The 24,137-nt window shown below is 36.7% G+C and overlaps 1 protein-coding gene across 2 annotated transcripts in view; it reads left to right on the top strand.

The window, feature by feature from the left end:
- The first annotated feature begins 1,045 nt into the window (after positions 1 to 1,045).
- CLUAP1 (clusterin associated protein 1) overlaps positions 1,046 to 24,137 on the top strand; it is a 45,097-nt gene continuing 22,005 nt past the window's right edge. Inside the window, exons 1-9 of one of the 2 annotated variants that reach the window (XM_027859726.1) lie at positions 1,064 to 1,172; positions 4,886 to 4,965; positions 5,398 to 5,509; positions 6,228 to 6,312; positions 7,680 to 7,859; positions 9,701 to 9,796; positions 15,346 to 15,429; positions 17,486 to 17,619; positions 23,340 to 23,481. In XM_027859726.1, coding sequence (XP_027715527.1) covers positions 5,409 to 5,509; positions 6,228 to 6,312; positions 7,680 to 7,859; positions 9,701 to 9,796; positions 15,346 to 15,429; positions 17,486 to 17,619; positions 23,340 to 23,481 — 822 coding nt within the window. In that variant the 5' untranslated portion in view covers positions 1,064 to 1,172; positions 4,886 to 4,965; positions 5,398 to 5,408. Of the gene's footprint in view, positions 1,173 to 4,885; positions 4,966 to 5,397; positions 5,510 to 6,227; positions 6,313 to 7,679; positions 7,860 to 9,700; positions 9,797 to 15,345; positions 15,430 to 17,485; positions 17,620 to 23,339; positions 23,482 to 24,137 lie in introns of both variants that reach the window. The other variant, XM_027859725.1, reaches the window with a different exon arrangement.

Here is a 24,137-nt window from a genome sequence, read left to right as displayed (position 1 = left end):
CCCATAGTAGTATATACAATGATCATCTGAGTTAAATTCACCCATTTCTATACACTTAAGTTCACTGACACTCAAGATGTCAATGTTTAATCTTTTTATCTCCTTCACATCTAGCTTACCTTGGTTCATAGATCTTACATTCCAAGTTCCCATGAACACAGTAGACACTTAATAAATGCTTCTTGGCTGACACTTCTAATGAGGGATAAGGAGGATTAAGTTTGGTCTTAGTAGCTTACATTAAGTTTGGCGACTTCTGTAAAGATGTTCCCTATGGAAAGCAGAGGCTGAGACAAAGTCACACAGAAGGGACAGGACAGCAGGAATTGAAGACCCATTTGTTGTTTTCCACTAGACATCTGAACTTCCTACTTCCCCTTTCTTCTTCTCGGGGTCTCTACGAACCAATCCTTGTCCCACACAGCTCATTATGGAGTTTCCTACGAAACTTCCAGGGTCATGCATTCTGGGAATCTGAGTCTCCAAAGGGGAAGCTTCCCTTCCCCGCCTAATATGTGGGGTGCATGTATACAGATAAATAAATGAATATGCATATATATGTGCATGTGTGCTTACACACATCTACAGAGACACATATATATATCTATATATACATATATTTATATGTACATATACACACATTTATATATACAAATATACCTTATACGCACATTTACTTATATGTATATACTTACTATAGTATACGTTTATATGTGTATATACATATAAATAAAATTATATGTGTATTATACGTGTGTGTTTGGGATGTTACGACACTTTCTGCCTGATTACCTGGAATAGGCTTTCCCCTGCCCTCCTCCTATGCAGGCATCCTCTCCGTGTTAGTTCAAGCCTGAGGAAACAGCTCCAGGTGCCTAGTTTGGGCGAGGGGCAGCAGCTTATCTCATATGCAGAAACTGACACAAAGACCACTGGTAGTTCTAGATTCCGAGAACCACTTTGCGCAGGCGCACACCTTCGCATTCGCCTACGTTTGGCCCCAGCCACGAGTCGTTGCTGGCTTCCGTTGGTGGTTGCCATAGAGACCGTCGGAGCCAAGCCTCCTTCTTCCCGGCTCGATGGATGGTCTCTAGAATCAGGAGCTCCTTGTTTCAAGGGCCGATTGAGGTCACGGACGGGATCCCCAGTCATGTCTTTCCGTGACCTAAGGAGTAAGGTTGCCCCCAACCCCCGGCCTGGGCCCTGCTCTTTTCCCCAGGGGAGGGGGCGGCGGAGGGAGCCGTGGATCTCGGCTGCTTTAGGCTGAGGAGGCCGCTCCTGGGCCCTGAAGTTCCCCCGGCCGCGGTCTCGGCTTCTCCACCGCCGTGAGCCAAGCCCCGGGGATCACGGGGAGGAGGAGGGAGCGAGGGAGGAGGGGTCGTGCTTAGACCGACCCTTACTAATGAAGGTGCAGTTACGGGGGGGCGCAGTCTTGCTGCAGCCCTGCACGGCCCATTCCTCTTTGCTAGGTTGATGCCGGGCGGGGGGCGGGTGGGAGGGATCACAGGCCACGTGAGTTGGAGTCCGGACCCTGGAAGGACGTCCTTACACCAACACATATTAGCGCAGGCGGGGGTCGCAGAATGCCACTGGAAAGGATTCCAGTAAGGCTTGGCCCATAAGCCCCGAAGACCGAGCCAATTAGACGGGCTCTCCTGGGAAAGTGGGGCACTAAGTGGAAATTTTTCCTATTGGGTGGCTCATAAACACAATTTGTTAAGGCTGAAGAGATTGCAATCTTAATGGGTGGAAAGAGCATCCACCCCTTTGAAATCGTGGGCTTTTGGAAATATTTTAATGTGGTATTTCAGAACTTTAGAAGACCTGAGACCTCATTAATGAAGTTATTGTCTCCACCAATGCAGGTTGCTATCCACTTCTGCACCCTAAGAAGATGGTATTTTATTGCCTTAGTCTCTAAAATTCATCTGGTGGCCAGCCTTCTGGTGATGAGTGAAGGAGAAATAGAATATAATAAGCTATGCAGTGATACAGTAAAGTAAATGGGCTCATCCAGGTTTTTTGAGTCCTGCCTCTCTATTATTGATCCTTTTACCTCTTCCTCTTTCACTTCTTCCCCAGCCTATCCCCTCCCTAATTCCCATCACCACCAACTCTCTATCCACTTTTGTAGAAATGGTCCTTGTATAGGATACCTGTAGCTTTCTCTTTATGATTGCTTCAACACTCTTGTCTTAGGTCAAATAGATTTCTTAACAATTGTAAACTATTTGGTCACATCTCCTTTCCTGTCCCTACTCAGAAATTGTTTTCTCAGCCTGATAACAAATCTGCTAGTTGAATTCCTAATATTTTCCCAGAAACCCCTCTCCACCTTTTCTCTCTGTTTGAGTTTCCTTTTCTTCTACCTTTTCTCTTCTGTGAAAGTTATTACTTATCTATCCTAAACTGCTGCATAGAGTTGCTTATTGGCTGTATAACTTACACAGCCTAGATATGAGGCACTCCTGCTTAAAAGTAAGGTTAAATCTTTGTTGCCGGAGTTACAACATGAGGCTTCCTAAGCTAGGTTAGAATAAACCAGCCATTTTCTTTTTAATTATTGTCTTAAGTTACTTGACCTTCATTCTTGTGGTTCACCAAGGGAGATCAGGCTGAGCTATACTCCAATGTGAGTCTCTTTAGTAGGTTGATGTTTCCCAACCTTCTTTTCCCTCTCCACCTTCCCACCCCCAAGCGCCCACGAGCTTTACAGTTTGATAGGATCTGCCAGAACTTATGTTCCACTAACTTAATCTTTGAGGACCCAGGATCATCTCCATATCATAAGAGGATTTTAGTTGAGGAGGAGGATGGTAATCATAATAAAAACTGGAAGATTATATATGCCATCCATTTATTTTATGGAGGAGGACATTGAGGCTTAGAGAGGGAAAATGCCTTGTCTAAAATCACATAGAAAGTTAGTGGCAGAACTGGGTCTAAATGTTTGGGACAGGGTTTGCTTTACTGTGGCATAGGGACCCCTATTTGATAAGACTTCAGGGATATTTGTAAGTGTCTTCACTAAATATATCCCTCCCTCAGGGACCATTACCTGAAATTCTTCCCTAAAGATTCACTTTATTGGGTTAAGCGATAGGCTTTCCCTTCACTCACTTTAAAAAAAATTAAGATAATTACTTTTTTTTCAATTATCAAGCATTTTTTGATACCTTCCACCTCTCCTTCCCCTACAGAAAGAAAAATACAAAGTTCTTATAACAAATAAACCTACTGTGGCAAAACACATACCTGTATTAGCTATATCAAAAAATGTGTATCTCCTTCTGCATATTGGATGGTGATCTCTCTCTTTCATGAGTTGGGTAGCATTCATTTTTAAGCATCTGCCCACTGGAGTCATAATTGATTGCTGCATTACATACAGTTCTTAAGTCTTTCAAAATTACAATATTGATATTATAATATAAATTGTTCTCCTGGTTCTGTTCATTTCACTCTGCATCAGATCGTATAAATCTTCTCAAGTTTTTCTGAAACTATCTTCATTTCTTGTGGCACAATCCATTATTATATACCATAATTTGTTCAGTCATTCCCCAATTAATAGTCACCCCTTATTTTCCAGTTCTTTGCCACCATCAGATAAAAGCTGATATAAACTTTTTTTTTTTTTTTTACATATAGGACCTTCTCTTTCTTTGATATTTGGAGTATAGGCCTAGTAGTAGTATCACTGGGTCAGAGGGCATGAATAGTTTAGTAACATTTTTAGGATAATTGCAGATTACTTTCCACAATGGCTGCATTCACAACTCCGCCAATAGGAGCATCATTGTTTCAGTTTTCACACAGCCTGTTCAACATGTGTCATCTTTCATTTTTTGTCAGCTTTCTCAATCTGATAAGTGGAAGGTAGAACTTCAGAATTGCTTTAATGTACATTTCTTTGATTATTAGTGATTTGGAATACATTTTTCCATACATCGATAGATAGCTTAGATGGCTTCTCTTTGAGAATCGCATTTTCATATCCTTAGACCATTTTCTTTTCTTCTCCCCTAAAATGTAAATGTACTTGGAAAAGACATCATCAGTCCGCATTGCCTTTTTTGCATTCTTTCCTCCAACCTTTCTTGGGGATAGCAGGGGTAGTAGCTTAAGGCTGCAAGGTGGGACAGAAGTAACCTTTCCATAATTTTACCTAGGGCCAACTTTGTTAAGTGGTATTAGAGGGGAAAGAGGTAGAGATACCTGGGAAGAGGGTTATAAAAAGATTACTGGGCATTGCTATGCATTTGTGGGTCACCATAATATGACAAGAAGACTGGTTTTGAAGTTGCAAAGACCTTGATTTGATTGCTGGCTCATGACTTAACTGTCTCAGTTAACCAACTTTGGAAAGTTACTGAACCTTTCTGGGGATCTCGTTTTGTAGGTGAGGAACCCAAAAAGGTTCGTTTTCTATAAAATGAGTATAACAATGTCTGCCCTGACTACTGTACAAATGTTTGTGAGGCTCAAAGGAGACAAACTTATGTAGAAGAAAGAGCATTTGGAGTCAGGAGACCTAGGTTAAAATCCCACCTCTGAGACCTGCTAGCTATGTGACTATAGACAAATACTACACTTTCTCTTTACCTGAAAGGGCTTTATGTAAAGCACTTTGTGAACGTAAAGCACTATCTATCTATCTATCTATCTGTCTATCTATCTGTATGTCTATCTATCTCAGCTGTTATTAAGTGAGATGGTAGGGTGCTTTGTAAACTGTACAGTGCTATACAATATCATTTATTATGGATTTAACATAAGAATTCTGACATGAAAATAGTAAGCAAAATAATAGTTAAATTAGTAGACATTTGTAATAGCAGGAACAAAGTTTATAATTTTTGGTCATCATCTCATATCCTTTCAGTGGTTAAGTACATGGGGAAGACTCTCTATTCCGCACTCGGTTAACTTTTTGTCACACCAAATTCCAAAATATATATGAAGGTAGGACCTGAAACACTCTCTTTCTTAATCTGATTTATAATAAATCTAAATATTGTCCTGGGAGTACAACTAATCCCCTCTGTTAACTAAAGTTGAGTTAAAAAGAAAGGACAACCAGTTAATCAATTTTAATGATAAAAGGGGACAGTGATTGTAGTAGTAAATGAAATTCATAGTTAGTTCCCCAAGGCTTATTTTAATTAATTGGCAATCTCTTTTACCACCAAACTTTATAAGACTTTAAACAGTAGTTAGAGTAATTGTTCTGAGTTTTATCTCCTCTTTCTTTCCAACTGGGAGTCTTATCAACTACAGTACAGAAATAACCAAAAGGTTGAAAGAATGGAATGTTAGGATCCTAGATAATCCATAGATTAGATAAATGCCTGAAAATATAGAGCTGATTAGATAATATTTTATACTATTGAATAGATTTTACAGAAATGATGAGGGCTCTGGGATACCCCCGACACATCTCTATGGAGAATTTTCGAACACCAAACTTTGGGCTTGTATCTGAAGTGCTTCTCTGGCTTGTCAAGAGGTTAGTACTTTGTTAATGTTGAACTTGATTTTATTAATGAGTTTTGTGAAAATGGTTGCAGGGTATATAGAATAGCTTGGTGAAATTAGAATTTAATGGGATCATTAGCTAAAGATTAACAGAGTTTATTATGAGAGGTAATAAAAGAGGAGAATACATTGGCCCAAGAGAAGATTTTTCTTAGTCAGCTTTAGGTGTCTCAGTCTGGACACCCAACCATGTAAAGTATACACTTGGCAGAAGTCTATGTTGAAGCTATAATTATTAAAGGTACTGTTACAGTAATAATTTGGATTTGTCCTTGTATGAAATATCTGTGAAGATACATCAAGAAGACTGAGAAAGTTAATGCCAACAAATTCTGTCACTGTCTTTGTAACTATTATCATTCCTAGTTTGATTTATCTCTGGGTCAAGAGTTGACCACTAATTCATATTTGGGGGACTAAAATCTAAATTTGAGGTATGAAGAAGTTATCTGTTTTGCTTTGCATCCTGGGCCAAAACTTTCATTTCAGAATTTCTTTTATTTCTTGGTCTGTTCACATAGGTCATGTTGAAGCTTTGGCATTGAATATAGTTTTTACCCTTGCTCATTCTGCTAGAAATGGGGAGATGCGTGCATTGTCCATTTTTTGCTTTCCAAATGTGTCAGCTTTGCATGTTCCATTCAGTATACCTTCTACTTGTTTGATTTGTGTCTTTTTCCTGTCGATAGGTATGAGCCTCAGACTGACATTCCTTCTGATGTTGAGACAGAGCAAGATCGAGTTTTCTTCATTAAGGCAATTGCACAATTCATGGTTAGTTCATAGTTTTCATAGTAAGAATCAAGGAAATTAGGAATGGAAGACTCCTAACTAAAGCTGATTTCAGATTCTTTTCTGTAGCATTTCCTTTAAAATATTTTTTAAAAAATCAATATCTTTTGTTTTTATATCACCTACATCTGCTGCACCTTGTTATTTCTTCTTTCTAACCTCCCCCCAGAGAGTCATGCTACTTATAACAAAGAACTAAAAACAGGAAGAAGAGAAAACAAATTCAGCAAAACCAATCAACACATTAAAAAAGGGTGACATTTGCAGTGTTCTATTCCTATAGACCCCAAAGGATCAGGGGAGGATGGTACAGGAGGGAGGTGGCTTGTGGAGAGTATCTTCTCATATCGCTTCTTTAGAGACAAGTTTATTTGCTGTGTAATTTTGCGGTATTCAGTTTTGATTGTTTTGTCTTCGTTCTTCCTATTTACATTGTTACAGTAATTGTGTTTATTGTTTTCCTGGCTATGTGAACCATTGTAAGTCTTTCCATGCTTTTCTGTATTCATCATGCTCGTTGTTTCTTACAAGCACACTTTTTCACTGTATTTATGTACTACAGTTTGTTTGGTCATGCCTAGTAATGTGCTGGAAATGTTCAACAGCTGGCTCGCTGAAAAAAATATGCCTGCAACACTTTTAAGTTTAATCTGCATTACTAACATTTTTCCCATCACTTTCTTAAGTCTAGACAATCTACAAAAGATAAATCAAACCCTGATTTGTAACATTTGCCAGTTTCCAAGGTGTAAATGCTCACCCTGAAAACTTAATGATCGACTTTCTGAGCTGGCTCAAGCTCCTTGCTTGCCGTGCCCCAATCTATAGGCTTCTGTTCTGTTTACAATTCTTTGCTATCACAAAAAAGAACTGCTATTAGTATTTTAGTGTATAAAATATAGATCCTTGCTTTTTGTCATTTACCTCCTTGGGGTATATGCTTAACAGTGGAATATCTAGATTAAAGAGTATAGACCTTTTAGTCACTTCATTTGCATAATTCCAAATTGCTTTCCAGAATGGTTGTACCAATTCACAGCTCCACCATACATTAGTGTGCCTGTTTTTCCCCAATCCCTCCAGCACTGACTATTCTCATCTTTTGACATTGCTTATTTGCTGGATATGAGGTGAAACCTCAAGGTTGTCTAGATTTTCTGTAGCATTTTCTAGTCCTAGTCTATTTTGTTTTGCCTGGTATGATTATTAATATAGTATCATAGTTAGTATAATGTTAATCTGCTCTTGGAAGTTTTCCTTTCAATCTAGACATTTTCCAAGTTATTCATATATGATTTTTATGGACATTATATGGAAGGGACCTGATTTTTTTTTTCTTCTAAAAATAGGCCACCAAAGCTCATATAAAACTTAACACTAAGAAACTGTATCAAGCAGATGGATATGCAGTAAAGGAACTATTGAAAATCACATCAGTCCTTTATAATGCCATGAAAACCAAAGGAATGGAAGGCTCTGAAATAGGAGAGGAAGATATCAGCAAATTCAAATTTGATCTTGGATCAAAGGTAAGGCAAAATATATTCTTGTAGGTGTGCAATAAGATTATTTGTTTCATTCACTCATTCATTCAGGAAACAACTATTAAAAGCACCTACAGTGTTCAGTGGGAAAAGCATTGGATTTGGAGTCAGACAACCTGGGTTTGAGTTTCAACTTCACTTATTAAAGATAATATATGGAAAACATTTTATAAACTTTAAAGTATTATATAAATATCAACTATCATTATTATTATCACCATGGCAAAATCACTTGCTCTGAGCCTCAGTTTTCTCATTTGTAAAATAAGGATAAATAATGATTGTTTTAACCATCTTCCAAAGTCTGAGGTTAAAATGCAGAAGGATGAGGGAGCAGATACTTAGGAAAGAGGCTGGAACAACTTCTAGCTGTGGACATTTTGTCATTAGCTGGGAGGGCACTTATTTTAGAGAAAGGAGACCTGGATGTGAGTTTTATATCTGCCACTTAATAACTTTGTTATTGTAGACAGCTCTGTTTACCATTCTGAGCCTCAGTTACCTTAGGTGGAAAATGCAGATAATAAAAAATGACCTATCTGCTTTAGTGCTTCTATGAGGAAAATGCTTTTGTCAGCTAAAATTCTGTCTAAATGTGAGCTAGTCCTCTCAGTTGCCTTCTTGAGGAAATGTTTGCCTGGGACAAACTAACTCCAGTGACACCCTTTTATTTCTCCTTTCCTAATCTCTATTCTCTTAATAGTCTTTTCTTGTCTTACTAATTGTCTTTTTATCTAGTGTAGAAATAGGCCAAGTAACTCCTTGAAAGAAACTTCTCTAAGACCTATGTCTGAATCCTGCAAATCTAGCCTAGATTTCCTTATCCTCTTCCTCCAACTTCCAGCTGTTGCCTGTGTGATGTGGAGTGGAAATTTCATTTTGTTTTTTTTTTTTATTTTAATTTTTTTACTAAATTATTTTGATTTATCAACAATCACTTCCATATGCTTTTGAGTTTAAAATTTTTCTCCCCCTTCCTCCCCACCACCCTCCCCAAGACAGCACACAATTTGATATGAGCTATACATATACATTCCTATTAAACATATTTTCACATTAGTGATGTTGTAAGTAAGAATTAGAACCAATAGGAGGAACCACCAGAAAGAGGAAACAAAACTCAACAGAAGAGAAAAAAAAATAGCAAATAGTATGCATCAATCTGCATTCAAATTCCATAGTTTTTTCTTTGAATGTGGATTGAAGTTTGGAGATGTTTTAGATCCTTGTATTGCTGGGAAGGGTTAAGTTATCAATATTAGTCATCACACAACTTGGCTGTTATCGTGTACAACATTCTCTTGGTTCTGCTCATTTCTTGAGTGGAAAGTTTGGAATGGATATGCAAAGAACAGAAAAGGACCTTTGTAATTATCTTTCATTGATTTTGAAAACATTTTCTCCAAAAGAAACTGGGGGTAGGGAAGACTACAGAAGTAATGCAGATTCAGAACAAGAAGGAGGACCTCCTTAATTTCCTGCCCAGATCCCCAGCACAGGTTTTTTCTTCAGATAACTGGGCAGGTAAGGATATTGGAAGGCCTTTCAGCATTTCTTTTACTTCTGAGTATGTTAGCTAGCTTCTAACACTGTGCTGCTCAGGTTGTCATGGAGAGAGAGGTAGGAAGTGCCTGGTTTTCCTCCTGCCACTAACTCCCATGAGCTTTGATCCCGATGACAGGGTATGAACACCTATGGGAAACTAAAGATTTTGCTGACAGAAAGTCAGGCTTACTGTTAACGTTCTAATTACATGTATTTTTAATTTTCAAATCACCCATCTAATGTAGGATGTCACTGATGTTTCTGCTTTTTTAAAATTCCAGATTGCAGATTTGAAAGCAGCTAGGCAGCTTGCTTCTGAAATTACATCAAAAGGAGCATCTCTCTATGATTTACTTGGCAAAGAAATAGAGCTTCGAGTAAGTTGTGTTCAAAGAAAATAACTTTGTTGCTTAGCTAATTTCTGTAATAGGTAAGACATTAAGTTCATAAAGGAAAACAAAATTTAAAGTGAAAATCATGATGTCAAAATATTGTAGAATTATTACTAAGTAGTACCATCAGTTGTAAAAGGACCAAAAAATGATTCTTGTGCTGTTTCTTATGTTCAGTTGAATTCAGAAAACATTGTTTTTCACTGAAAAAAAATCTTCTATTCACTCTTATAGATTTTTTTTCCCTTGGCAAGGATAGCTACAAATCTGGCTTAAATTTTATCTTTTTTCTTATTATGAAGTTGACAAACATCAACAAATATGAACATCTCCTTAGATAAAGAACAGAAAAAAGGATTATATATAAGACTGTAAATCTCTTTTATATACAGCTGGTTTTTAAAGATTATTTTAAATTTAATGTGGTGGTTCTAACATTGCTTTGCTTTTGAAATTCCTTCTGCTTTCTCCTCTGTGTGCTTAGACTTTCATTCATATTCTTTTCTTTGTTTCCTTCTTTTTTGGGTATTACTATCACTACTTTCTTCATTCCTCTTGATAGTGCTCCACCTTTCCCTCACTCTCTCTCAAATAAAAGCCCTCCTTGTAACAAAGGCCCATAGTTAAGCAAAATAAATCAGTACATTGGCCATGTCTGAAAATGTATGTATCATTCTGCACCTTATGTTCTTAACTAGAGGTGAGAAACATTTTATCATTAGTCTTTTGTAGTTGTGATTATCATTTAAGTTTCTCTGAATTTCTCTTTTATCATACTTACAACCCCATATTATTCCATTAAATTCATAATTTGTTCAGCCATTCCCAAGGTGATGAACATCACCTTTGTTTCCATTTCTTTGCTACAACAAAAAGTGCTGTTATAAATATTTTTGTGTGTATGGGTTGTTTCTTTCTTTGATCTCTTTGGGGTATAAGCCTAGTATTGCTATTTCTGGATCAAGAGGGTACATAAAATCTAGTGACTTTGAGGGCATAGTTCCAAATGACTTTCCAGAAGAGTTGGACCAATTCACAGCTCTACCAGCAAAAAAAAAACCAAAAAAACCAACTTGTATGCCTGTCCTATCACAGCCTCTCCAACAATTGTTATTTTCCTTTTTTGTCATTTTTGCCAATCTGATGAGTATAAAGGGGAACCTCAGAGTTGCTTTAAGTTGTATTTCTTTTATTTTTAGTGATTTAGTGCATTTTTTCATGTAGTTGTAGATAGCTTTTTTTTTCTTTTGAGAATAGCCTAATCATATACTTTGACCTTTTATCTATATGGTTTTTGTTCTTATGTTTGTTTCAGTTCCCTATATAACTTGTTTTTTCTTCTTTTTTTTTCTTAATTTATTTTGATTTATCTTCCATAAGCTTTTGAGTTTTAAATTTTTCTCCCCCTCTCTCCCCACCTCCCTCCCCAAGACGGCATGCAATCTGATATAGGCTATACATATACATTCCTATTAAACATATTTTCACATTAGTGATGTTGTAAGGAAAATTAGAACCAATAGGAGGAACCACAAGAAAGAGAAAACAAAACAAAACAGAAGAAAAAAATAGCAAATAGTGTTCTTCAATCTGCATTCAAACTCCATAGTTCATTCTTTCAATGTGGATAGCATTTTCCATCATGAGACCTTTGAAGATGTCTTAGATCCTTGCATTGCTGAGAAGGGCTAAGTCTATCAGCGTTACTCATTGCACAACATGGCTGTTACTGTGTACAATATTCTCCTGGTTCTGCTCACTTCACTCAGCATCAGACCATACAAGTCTTTCCAGGTTTTTCTGAAGTCCGCTTGCTCATCGTTTCTTATAGCATAATAGTATTTTGTTACATTCGTGTACCACAACTTGTTCAGCCGTTCCCCAATTGATGGGCATCCCCTCAAATTTCTAATTCTTGGCCACCACAAGAAGAGCTACTATAAATATTTTTGTACATGTGGGTCCGTTTCCCATTTTTATGATCTCTTTGGGATATGGCCCTAGAAGTGCTATTGCTGGGTCAAAGGGTATGCACATTTTTATAGGCCTTTGGGCATAGTTCCAAATTGATCTCCAAAATGGTTGGATCGTTTCACAACTCCACCAACAATGCATTAGTTTTCCAATTTTCCCACATCTTCTCCAACATTTATCATTTTCTTGTTTTGTCATGTTGGACAATCTGAGAGGTGTGATGTGGTACCTTAGAGTTGTTTTGATTTGAATTTCTCTAATCAATAGTGATTTAGAGCATTTTTTCGTATGAGTATAGATGGCTTTAATTTCTTCATCTGAGAACTGCCTGTTCGTATCCTTTGACCATTTATCAATTGGGGAATGACTTATATTCTTATAAATTTGACTTAATTCTCTGTATATTTTAGAAATGAGGCCTTTATCAGAGACACTGGTTGTAAAAATTCTTTCCCAATTTTCTACTTTCCTTCTAATCTTGGTTGCATCGGCTTTGTATTATAGGTCTTGTGTTATATTTAATTATGCTGATGCTGTATTCTGTCCAGTAAATTTAAGCTTCTTGCAGGTGGAGGCTGTTTCATTTTTGTCTTTATATTCCTAGTGCCCTATAATACTCAGATAACCAAATGGATTTGTATAATATGTATATGCCCTTTAGTGATGCAGATTGCAACCCATCCATGCCTGCCCATCCTTTTGAATTCTTGTCCATGTCTTCCTATAAATTTGCCAGAATGAGTCCACCTAATAGAAGACTTCTTCATTTTCTTTGGTATCATAAGGATACTAGTAGAGCACTTGTAGTATCTTGTTAATTATCTCTTGTTTTCACCTTGTTATTAGCCTTTTTCTTTTTTTCTTCTTCTTAGTCTTAAATTTTTGTATTTTATTTTTTCCAATTACATGTAAAAACAATTTTTAACATTTTTAAAAAATTTTGAGTTCCAAATTCTTTTTCTCCCTCTCCTTTCCTCCCCCCTCCTAGAGAAGGCAAGCAATTTGAATTGATTATGTATGTATAGTCATACAAAATATATTTCCATATTAGTGACATTACAAAAGAAAACACAGGCCAAAAAAACCCCAAGAAAAATAAGGAAAGTAAAAAATGCTTACTTTGATCCTTCATCAATTCTTTCTCTGTAAGTGGATAGCATTTTTCATCATAAGGCCTTCAGAATTGTCTTGGATCATTGTATTGCTGAGAATAACTAAGTTGTTCACAGCGATTGTGTAACGTTGCTGTTATTGTGTGCAATGGTCTCCTGCTTCTGCTCACTTTACTTTGCTCAGTTTGTGTAATCCTTTCCAGGTTTTTTTTTTGAGAGAATCCTGCTCATCATTTCTTATAGCACAATAATATTCCATCACAATCTTACCACAACTTGTTCAGCCATTCCCAGTTGATGGGCATTCCCTTAATTTTCAGTTCTTTGCCACTACAAAAAGAGCTGCTAGGTATATTTTTGTACATATAGATCCTTTTCCTTTTATTTTTTTTTCATTTTTGGGGGATATAGACCTAGTAGTGACATTGCTGGGTCAAAGGGTATGCACAGTTTTATAGCCCTTTAGCCCACCTTTTCTAATCACATATTTCTTTGAAGACATCCTTTACTCTAGTATCCTTGATTTTTTTTTATTGCATCCTTCCCACTACTGCAGTGTTCCTCCCCATTGCCTTCTAAATGATACTCAGTTTTTATTCTTCAGAGATTGCAGTGTTCCATGACTTGTACCTATATAACAACTATTTTAATTGTTATATAAAGAGATAGGCCTAGAACAAAAACAGACTTCCAAGGAAGCAAAGAAAAGATGGACAGCTCTGAATACAGTACACAGTATTTATTATATAGGCTTTTTTGAAATGGAAATTTATTGCTGTATATTTTTAATCTTCTCTTACATTTTACTGTGCATATGGCAGTACCATTTTTTCTTCTTATTTTGTATTTAAGTTTTAATATTTAAGTTTATAATGTTTTTCTTTTCTTATTGTGTATTGAAGTTTAAAATGAATTAATTAAAAAACAAAAACAAAATGTAGGCCTTCATTTTAGGGAAAAATTTGGAGTAATTAAAGGATTTCTGCAATTTCCCATTGGAAATCTAGCCCACTCTGTCCTCTTATTTAATTCTGGACCCAACTAATTGTCCATTTGCAATGTCTACCTGAGATACATAAACTGATAGATAACCTTTATGAGTTTTACATCTAACTGTGTGTCATAGTCTGGATGATAAGAGTTCTTTATCTGCTTGGTTTTTCCTATGCAGGTGGTTAGGCCAGAGTCTTTTGAGTAGACTCTCTTCTAGGAGGCTCGATATTGATCTGGGGCTTGATGAAACTAGTATAATGTCATCCACAAAAGAAAGCATCTGAAGAACCTTACCATCTGTAGAGAATCCTTCTTCAACTTCGAATCTTTGCTGTATCTCCTCCATGACTGTGGCAAATACCTCTGATAAATATCTCTCTGTTTTATGCCTTGCCTGATATTATTGATCAGAGGGCCATCAAATAATATTCTTTCTTATATCTTTCAAGGAATCTTTCACTTTTTGCCATTTACATGAAAGACACCTTTTTTGGAAAAGAGCCTTTGAGGTGGTGGTTTTGCTCTAGTGAATTAAAAAATATTTTTTATAATTAATAAATATTAAGCACAGTAGGATTTTTAAAATTTTCTACATCTTTCAATCAGTTGTGTGATGGTAAAGATATGACCTGTTTTGAAATGCTACTTGCAAAAGCGTGTTTATTCTCTTATAACACACTCATCAGTGGTATAATACAGTGGCTCAGTACATAGAATGTGCTACTCCATACTACCAGGCCATACATTTCACTTAAGTGTGCCATAAATCATGTGGATCCAGTACTTGCAAGTGCACGCACATGAGCAAGTCCCTGAATCGCCTGTAATGTTCCATGGCCCCAATTGGAAAGCTAGTGGTATAGTACACATGGTATGAATTTAATAAACATGTGTGGAATTGAAAGAATAAATGGATTGATGGGCAAAAACAAGAGGCACGCCTCCAGAAAGGAAATAGGTGGCAAAAGGAACACACTTTGTATGTAAACATAGATAAAATAGTAACCAGTAGGAGAATATTTGGTAAAATTTGTAATCTAGTCATCGAATAATGTTATCACAATATTACTTGGAGACATATACGTGTTTAGGCAGATGCCATGTGGATAGGTAATGCTTGTGCAATGAATCCTAGGCTAGTTGAAATCCAATGTCTTAACTCCTGAAGACTAACTCAGGTTTGGATGATCTTTCCTTGACCAGGTGAATATGTTAGTTTGTACCAGCATCTGTCAAGTTTTTATAAATAGAATATTAATTCATCTAGTAACGTATATAAATAATGTATACGATAATAAAAATAGAGAACCAGTGCACACATTTTGTAAGATACTTTAATAGAGTATGCTTATGTAGCATTTAAATAAATGCATTAATCATTCAGTTCTAGGAGTATTGGTTTTAATAATTGTCTCTTTTAGACCCATGTATAAATGGATTGTTTTTTGCTTATAGGAATTGAGAACAGAAGCAATTGCCAGACCACTAGAGATAAATGAGACTGAAAAAGTGATGAGGATCGCAGTCAAAGACATTTTGGTAAGGCTGTTTTGCTGTTAATTAAGATTTATCATACCCAAATACAGCAATTGTCACCTTGCTTACACAAAACTATGTACCTCTATCTATACAGCAGCCTTGATAGTACATGTTAATGGTAAGAAGCTTAGGGGGCAGCTAGGTGGCACAGTGGATAGAGCACTGGTCCTGATGTCAGGAGGACCTGAGTTCAAATCCAGCCTCAGACCAAACATTTGAAATGTACTAGCTGTGTGACCCTGGGCAAGTCACTTAATCCCAATTGCCTAAAAAACAAACAAACAAACAAACAAACAAAACAAAACAGGTTATTCTGGGGGCAGCTAGGTGGCGCAGTGGATAGAGCACCGGCCCTGAAGTCAGGAGGACCTGAGTTCAAATCCAGCCTCACACCAAACACTTGACACTTACTAGCTGTGTGACCCTGTGCGAGTCACTTAACCCCAATTGCCTTAAAAAAAAAAAAGGAAGAAGAAGAAGAAGCTTAGGACACTTGAGAATCCCAAGATCGTTCTTTTTAATTATTAACATTTTACCACAAAATCTTGTATGATTCATCAGCAATAATACAGATATTGGAGAGAAAGTTTATTAGCACAGGCTCTCCTTAAGAAATATGTGGGGAAATAAACAATTTACATTTATGTAAATTTATATTTAGTATATTTAGTAAGTAATTGCTGTGTGCAAAACATTGTAGAAATTGTTGGGAAAGATACACAAATAGATAAAGTATGGCCTTATCAAAGGGAGACAAGAATATGTCCTATGTTATACAATAAAACCCTCGGTATGACAATTATACCATTGATACTTATTGTTGTTAAGTAATAATAAAACTATTAGAAACAAGTTAGGAACAGCACAGTGCTAATAATGAAGGTGAGGCATCATTGGCAAAAGATATTTCCTAACTTTCCTCCTCCTTTTACTTGTCGTATATTGTCTGAAATCAGGATTCCGTGTCATTTCCTGGCCATTTCCATTACTTCCATCCCCTCCTCCTTCTAGCTCCCTTTATGTGGTTGTCTTCCTCTATTAGAATGTAAGCTCCTTGAGGGCAAGGACCATCTTGCTTGTATTTGCATTCCTAGTTGTCTGGCATATAACAAATGCTTTATCATTCATTCATAAGTTCTGGGCCTCAGTTTCTGCATCTGTAAAATGAGTGACTTGGATTAGATAGCTTCTGAGGTCCCAAGTGTTAACACTAACATATTTATAGTTTTGAACACTAGGCAGATGTTAATTTCCCTTTGTTTATGAGAGTAATGATCATGTATTATCTATGTATCAAAGGTAATAATACAAGGCAGAATGTGTTAAGTACCAAATGAATGGCATAAGCTTTTTTATCATTGGGAAGCTGCTGCTTCTGATATCTTTAGGTTTCTTAGGAAGCCTAATTGATTGGTTATCTGATTATTGACATTGGTTTACTTGAACCTCAGTTTTCTTATCTGAAAATGGCTCTATTATCTGTTTTACTTATATGGAGAGGCAGTATGATTAAATGAAAGGATCAGCAGATTAGGGTCAGAAGACTTGATTCTTAGTTTTACTATTAACAAATTTTATGACCTTGGACACTTCACTTCACCTCACTGGACCTCTCTGAAATGAAAGAGGATAATCCTTAAGTTTCTTTCTAGCTCAAGAAAAAAAATCTTAAGAAGGAAAACCCTCTTCTGGTAAAGAATAGATAACCATATTTCTGGACTTACGTATGTTCTGAATTTAGAGTCAGAGAATCTGGAGGTCAGATGTTGACTCTGCTACTTACTACCTTTGTGATCTTGGGCAAATTTCTCAACCTCTTTTGGCCTCAGTACCCTTATTTGTAAAAATGAGGGGGTTGGATTAGGTGGCCTTTGAGGATCTCCTCCACTTCTAGATCCACAAGCCTGTGAAACAGCCTAAAAGTAGGTAGTTAAACAAGGTGACCTCTTGAAGGCTCTTTTAACCTTATGAACGTGTGATTTTGATAGCTTAGAAATGGCTTTTTATAAAGCATTTGAATGACAGTTGATACACTGACTTATCTTGTCATTTTCAGGCACAAGTTCAGAAAACTAAAGACTTGCTCAACAACGTGGCCTCGGATGAAGCAAACTTAGAAGCCAAAATTGAAAAAAGAAAATTAGAACTTGAAAGAAACCGAAAGCGCCTGCAGACTCTGCAGAGTGTCAGGTACCTACAGGAAAGTGCAAGTCTTTGAAATGATAAAGCAGCGAAAGACTAAGGGAATAGAATATAATGGGGGGGGGGAATGCTCACTGCCCACGAAATAGTTCAAGTTCAAAGTCTACAAACTAGACTTCAGTTACCCACTGAAGTTATCCGCTAAATCAGACAGTTAAACTCAGTTTTCTTTGCTGTTTTCAAAATTTTTAGAACATTATTTAATTCTTAACTGTCTGGAGTTTGAGCTTTTGAAATTTTTTGGAATGCAAAGTAAGTAAATCCAGATGGTAGTGGTTACACAAGACTTGATTACATCAGACCAGACCCTTATAGCAAATCACATGGAAGTATGTTTTGAATTGATTTCTCCCATTTCAGACCAGTAGTTAATCTCCATCCTGGTTTTTCTGCTTGAAAAACTAACCTCTTTATGGTCACGTTGATGAATACAACGTTACATATGAATTGCTAAGTATGCTAAGTATGGTTCTTGTGCCTGTGACCTTTCAAACCTGTAGATTCTTAAAAATAGGTTCTTCATATATCTTTGTAATTTTCTTCTATATTCTGCTTTTTCAAAAATATTTTGTTCCCTCTCTCCCTGACCCCTTTCTGTTTGCTTTTTCCCATAGTCCCTCCATTCTCTACATAGCTACATTCTTTCTCCTCCTTCCATTTTCTCTCCTCCTTCTCCTTTGCTGATATAACTTCCCTGATTTAGTTTACTCATTTGAAATTTTACCTAATGTCAAAATATATCTTGTCTTCTGTGGAATTGCAGCAGCAGGGAAAATTAAGATATAGTTGCAGGTAACAATGTACGTTTTTACTCTGGATGAAGGATCACTGTTACATTCCTTCCACTTTTAGATGAGTATTTTCTGAATGTTTGTTCTCTCTGCTTTAAATATTATTCCAGAAAAAAATCATACTGAATATTTTGTTTTTTTAAGTAACTTTTTTTGGGGGGGAGGTGGGGAGCAGAAATCTTTCTCCTCATTATCTCTAAATTGGTTTAGGCTAGGAAGTTATGAACTATTTTATATTTATATATATTTATATAAATTATTTTATATTTTATATTTATCTGACTTCTTTTTAAAGAATAGAACTCTTCCCTTAGGATCTGTAATAAGAGTAAATAAATAAGAAATAAGAAATAAATAAATAGAGAAGTAAATAAATAAATAAGAAATAATCTGTAATAAGAGTAAATAAATAAGAAATTGAGAAGGCCAATTGAAACATCTTTGTACACGGGGGCAGTTTTTAACCAGAATCACCAAGAGTTAGAAAGGCCATAGAGGCCACCCTAGTGTAAGAATCTTCTCTACAACATGCCAACATTTTCTTTTTTTTTTTTAATATTTTTCCAGTTATATGTAAAAATGGTTTTTAACCTTCATTTTTTACAATTTTGAGTTCCAAATTCTCTCCCACCCTCTCTTTTCTCCCCCCTCATTTAGAAGGCAAGCAGTTTGATAAAAGTAATATGTAAAACATATTTCTATGTTAGTAATGTTGTGAAAGAAGACACTGACCAAGACCAAAAGAAAAAGTAAAAAAAAAAATATGCTTCAATCTGCATTCAGATTCCATCAGTTCTTTTTCTGGAGGTGGATAGCATTTTTCTTTCTTTCTTTCTTTTTTTTGTGAGGCAATTGGGGTTAAATGATTTGCCCAGGGTCACACAGCTAATAAGTGTCAAGTGTCTGAGGCTGGATTTGAACTCAGGTCCTCCTGACTCCAAGGCCATAGCTCTATCCACTGCACCACCTAGCTGCCCCAGGATAGCATTTTTCACCATAGGTTTTTCAGAATCATCTTGAATCTTTGTATTGCTGAGAATAGCTAAGTTATTCACAGTTGAACATTGTATAGTATTGCTATTGCTGTGTACAACATTCTCCTGGTTCTGCTCACTTCATTTTGCATCAGTTCATGTAAATCTTTCCAGGTTTTTCTGAAAGCATCCTGCTCATCATTTCTTATAGCACAGTAAAATTCCATTACAATCCTATATCACAACTTGTTCAGCCATTCCCCAATTCATAAATTTGTAAAAACAGGGCATCCCCTAATTTCTAATTCTTTGCTACCACAAAAAGGCAAGCATTTTCTTAATGACATCTGGTGAGGAAGAATCCACTATAGTAATCCAAGGGCAGCCTGTCGCCTTTTTGGGTAGCTCTAAGCATTAGGAAGCTTTTCCTTTTATTGAGACAAATCTGCCACTTAATCTTCTATCCATGACTCCGGGTTCTGTCTTCTGGGGCTAAACTGACCAACTCTAATCATGTTTCTTCGTGATAGTCTTTCAGATAATTAAAGATAGTTATTGTGTCCTCTGCAAACTCTTTCTTCCAAAGACTTAAACATATCCAATTCCTTCATACCATGTGCCACATAATCTTGAAACCCTTCACTTACCCTGGTCGCTCTTTGTTGGACACTCTTCACCTTACCAGCGTCCTTCTTAAACTGTGGTGCCCAGAACTGAAGAGAATCTTCCATCTTATTAAATTGGCACAACATCTTAGCCAATTAATCTTTTTGGATCCTGACTCCGTCATCCCATGTGTTAGCTATCCCTATCAGTTTTGTACCATCTATAAATCTAACAGCATGCCATTTATCCAGGTCATTAATAAAAATGTGCTTTTCACTTGTGCATTCCCAGTCATCAATGGAGTGAAACAAGGCTGTGTGCTTGCTCCTTGCTTTTTAGCATGATGTTTTCAGCCATGTTGTCAGATGCCTTCAATGAGAACAAACATGACATCGAGGTCAGCCTACTGCACTGATGGCAAAATCTTCAACTACAAGCTAAGACCAAAGGGGAGGGAGTGTTGGTGTATGATTTTTTGTTCACAGATGATTGTGCATTCATTTCAGCCTCTGAAGCTGAGATGCAACAAAGTATGGATTGATTCTCTGTTGCTTGTGCTAATTTTGGCCTAACAGCACCAAGAAAACATAGGTACTCCATCAACCAACACCACACCACCTGTATGTGAAACCATTGGTTACAGCAAATGGAGAAGTTTTGAATTCTGTGGATAAGTTCGCTTACCTTGGCAGTATACTTTCTAGGGATATACATATTGATAATGAGGTTGACGCACATATTGCCAGATCTAGCTCAGTGTTTGGAATGCTCCAAAGGAAAGTGTGGTAGAGAAAATGTGTCAGACTTGCTACCAAACTGAAGGTCTACAGAGCCATTGTGCTGACCTCATTGTTGTATGCCTATGAAACCTGTGTACCAGCACCATGCCAGGAAACTGAATCACCTCCTTCTGAATTGTCTTAGGAAGATTCTGAAGATCACCTGACAGGATAAGACCAGACGCTAAGGTCCTTTCTCAAACTAAACTGCCAGGCATTCAAACTCTACTGCAGAGAACACAACTGTGATGGGTTAGCCACATTGTTAGAATGCCAAACATATGCTTGTCTAAAAGACTATTTTATGGAGAACTCGCAGGGCAGGTGCTCACGTGGTGGTCAGAAGAAGCAATACAAGGATGCTCTCAAGGTCTTTCTTAAGAACTTTGGAATTGATTGTGTGACATGGGATTCACTGGCACAGGACCACCCAGCATGGTGTGCTCTCATTAGAGAAGGTGCTGTGCTTTATGAGCAAAGTAGAATTGAAGTAACTCAAAAGAAATGCGCAAATTTAGAGAATCCACCCCAAATGTTCACATGGACTATTTTTGCCTGACCAGTGGTAGAACATTTTGAGCTCATATTGGTCTGATCAGCCACAGTTGGACACGCTGTAACTTGACTCTTACATAGTGATGTCATTTTGGTCTTCTTGAGAGCAAAGGACAGCAACTAGCCAGCTATCCCTACCAGCTTTGTGCCATCTACATACCTGACAGCATGCCATTTATCCAAGTCATTAATAAAAATACTAAACTAGCACAAAACTAAGGATAAGTCTCTGGGACTCTTCACTAGAAATTACCTTCCTAGCTATCATTAAAATGGTTACTTTTGGGGTCCATCAATTCAAATAGTTCTGAATCCATCTATGTAATTGTCCTGTTATCTAGCCTACATCTCTTCCATTGTTCAGAAAAATAGCATCTGAGATTTTGTCAAGTGTTTTGCTAAAATCAAGGTAAACATTCATTAGATATACATGTCTAGTTTCTGAATTTTGAAAACTAGTTTCAAGCATTATTCTTTTCATTCAAGTCTTTCCACAAGAGGGAAAGGAATGTAATAAACATTTATATAGTGCCTACTGTGTTCCAGGAATTGTGCTAAGTGATTTTTATAATTATTATTTCATTTGATCCTCCCAACAACCCTGTGAGGTAGGTGCTGTTATTATTTATCCCCATTTTACGGTCAAAGAAACTAAAGCAAATAGAGATTAAGTGACTTGCTCAAGGTCATACAGTTAATAAATGTCTGAGGTAAGATTTGAACTCATCTTCCTGACCCTTGGACCAGCTGTCTACTCATTATACCACAAATTCCCTCAAAGAAGAAAACCAGGAAGAGAATGCTAATCCTTGGTACACATATTTTATAGAAATCATAGCATTTCAGAGTTGGAAGGGAACTCAGAATAGCTATTCCAACCTCTATTCAAACAATGAATCTTATCTACAATATGTGATCATATGGCTGCCATTTGAAGACCTCCAGCGATAAGGAATTCTCTGCCTTCCTAGGAGGCTTTGATAAACACTTTGTGTTAGCTCTAATTTTTTAGAACATTTTCCCCATAATGAGTCAAAATTGCTTCACTGTAAATTCTATCCTGTAGGAACATTTTTAAAAAAATAGACTCTTTTCTCTGTGTAACTGCCCTAAGTATATATGAAGAAACTATCACATCTCCACTAAGTCTTCTGTTCTTCAGGTTAATTATCCCTGTTTCTTTTAGCTAATTCTGATATAACATGATTTCAAATTCTTTCATCATCCTGGTTGCCTTCCCGAACGTGCCCTAATTTGTTAATGTTCTTCCTAAACATGGTGCCAAAAACCGCACACAATTCTAGTGTGGTCTGAGCAGGGCATTGCACAATGGATATGATCACCCCCTTCATTTGTGAAACAAAATTGCAACTGGTTTTGGGGCAACTGCATTATACTGTTGAATATATTGAGTTTGCAGTCTATTAAATCTCCAGGCTCTTTACACAAGTTGTAGCCTCATTACCCTATCATGTATATGTGAAGTTGATTTTTTAAACCTGAGTTCAGGATATTAAATTTTTTGGGGACAACATGATAAAGCAAAAGGGGGCAGGATTTGGGATCAAAGAACCTGTTTCAAATTCCAGGTTGGCTACTTGGACAAAGTGCTAAACCTCTGGGGACCTTGGCTTCCTCTTCTAAAATGAGGGGGTCGAACAGATGACCACTGAGGTCCCTTGTAGCTCCAAATCTATGCCCGTAATTAAATTTCATTTTGTTGGATTGAGTCTATGGAGGCCCAGCCTGTGCAGTTCTTTTAGACTCTCAGTTTTGTTGTTGCATGATGGCACCCCCTGTATTAGACACCCTCTTTGTTTGTTATTGGCAGTTCAGTTTCTCTTGCCATCTCTTCCATATGTCAAAGTGCGCTATTCTTATGTATAGTATGTTTATATATTTATGTATTTATATAATATATTGATATACTTATTATATTGATAAAAAATTTAAACAGAAGAGAGCCAAAGACCTTTCACTTGCATTTTGTTTGGCCTATACAGACCAGCCTTTATGGATGAATATGAGAAGATTGAGGAGGAATTGCAGAAGCAGTATGACGTTTACCTGGGAAAATTTCGGAATCTGGCCTACCTAGAACAGCAACTTGAGGATCATCATAGAATGGAGCAAGAGAGGTTTGAGGTAAATGTTCATAATTTTTATATAATATTCTATTTTTAGTACATACTGATATAACACATTGTAATTGTCCTCAGTTATTTTATCTGTATATCTTTTTTTTCTTCCTAGTTAGGTCAAGGACCATATTTTTCTAATTTTTTAGTTTCTCCTCTCTAGTAATATGATGATGATAATGTAGGCTCGGCTTCCAGGTTTGCTTTGTTCTAGACTTCAAGTCCAGGGTTTTGCCACTTAGACCAAGCCCGTACCATATTGTTGCTATAGAGAAATGTTGACAATTTCTGTGGATTTATTGTGTATCTTGCTACTTTACTGAAGTAATCTCATTTAGCTTCTTTGCTGATTCTCTGGGGTTTTCTAAGTAAAGTATTATGTCCTCTGCGAATAGGGATAATTATGTCTCTTCTTGACAATGTTTATACCTTTAATATTTTTCTTATTACCATCACTAGCATTTCCAGAACTATGCCAAATAAAATTTTAGAAAAGGGCCATTCCCTAATTTCTTATGCTCATCCTGGTGTCCAGCCTAATTGAGGCCTACAGTGATTATTTTCTGTACTTCTCAACATGATTTTACTCAGTCTGTAGTTTGTCATTGTTATATTTTTTGGCCTTTGGATCACCTTGGTGTCATAAATTTGCTGGGAACAGTC

Source organism: Vombatus ursinus, unplaced genomic scaffold (assembly GCF_900497805.2).
Source record: "Vombatus ursinus unplaced genomic scaffold, bare-nosed wombat genome assembly UNPS02014171.1, whole genome shotgun sequence".
Classification (NCBI taxonomy): domain Eukaryota; kingdom Metazoa; phylum Chordata; class Mammalia; order Diprotodontia; family Vombatidae; genus Vombatus; species Vombatus ursinus.
The sequence above is the reverse complement of the archived record's forward strand: the minus strand, read 5'-3'. Positions and strand labels throughout refer to the sequence as shown.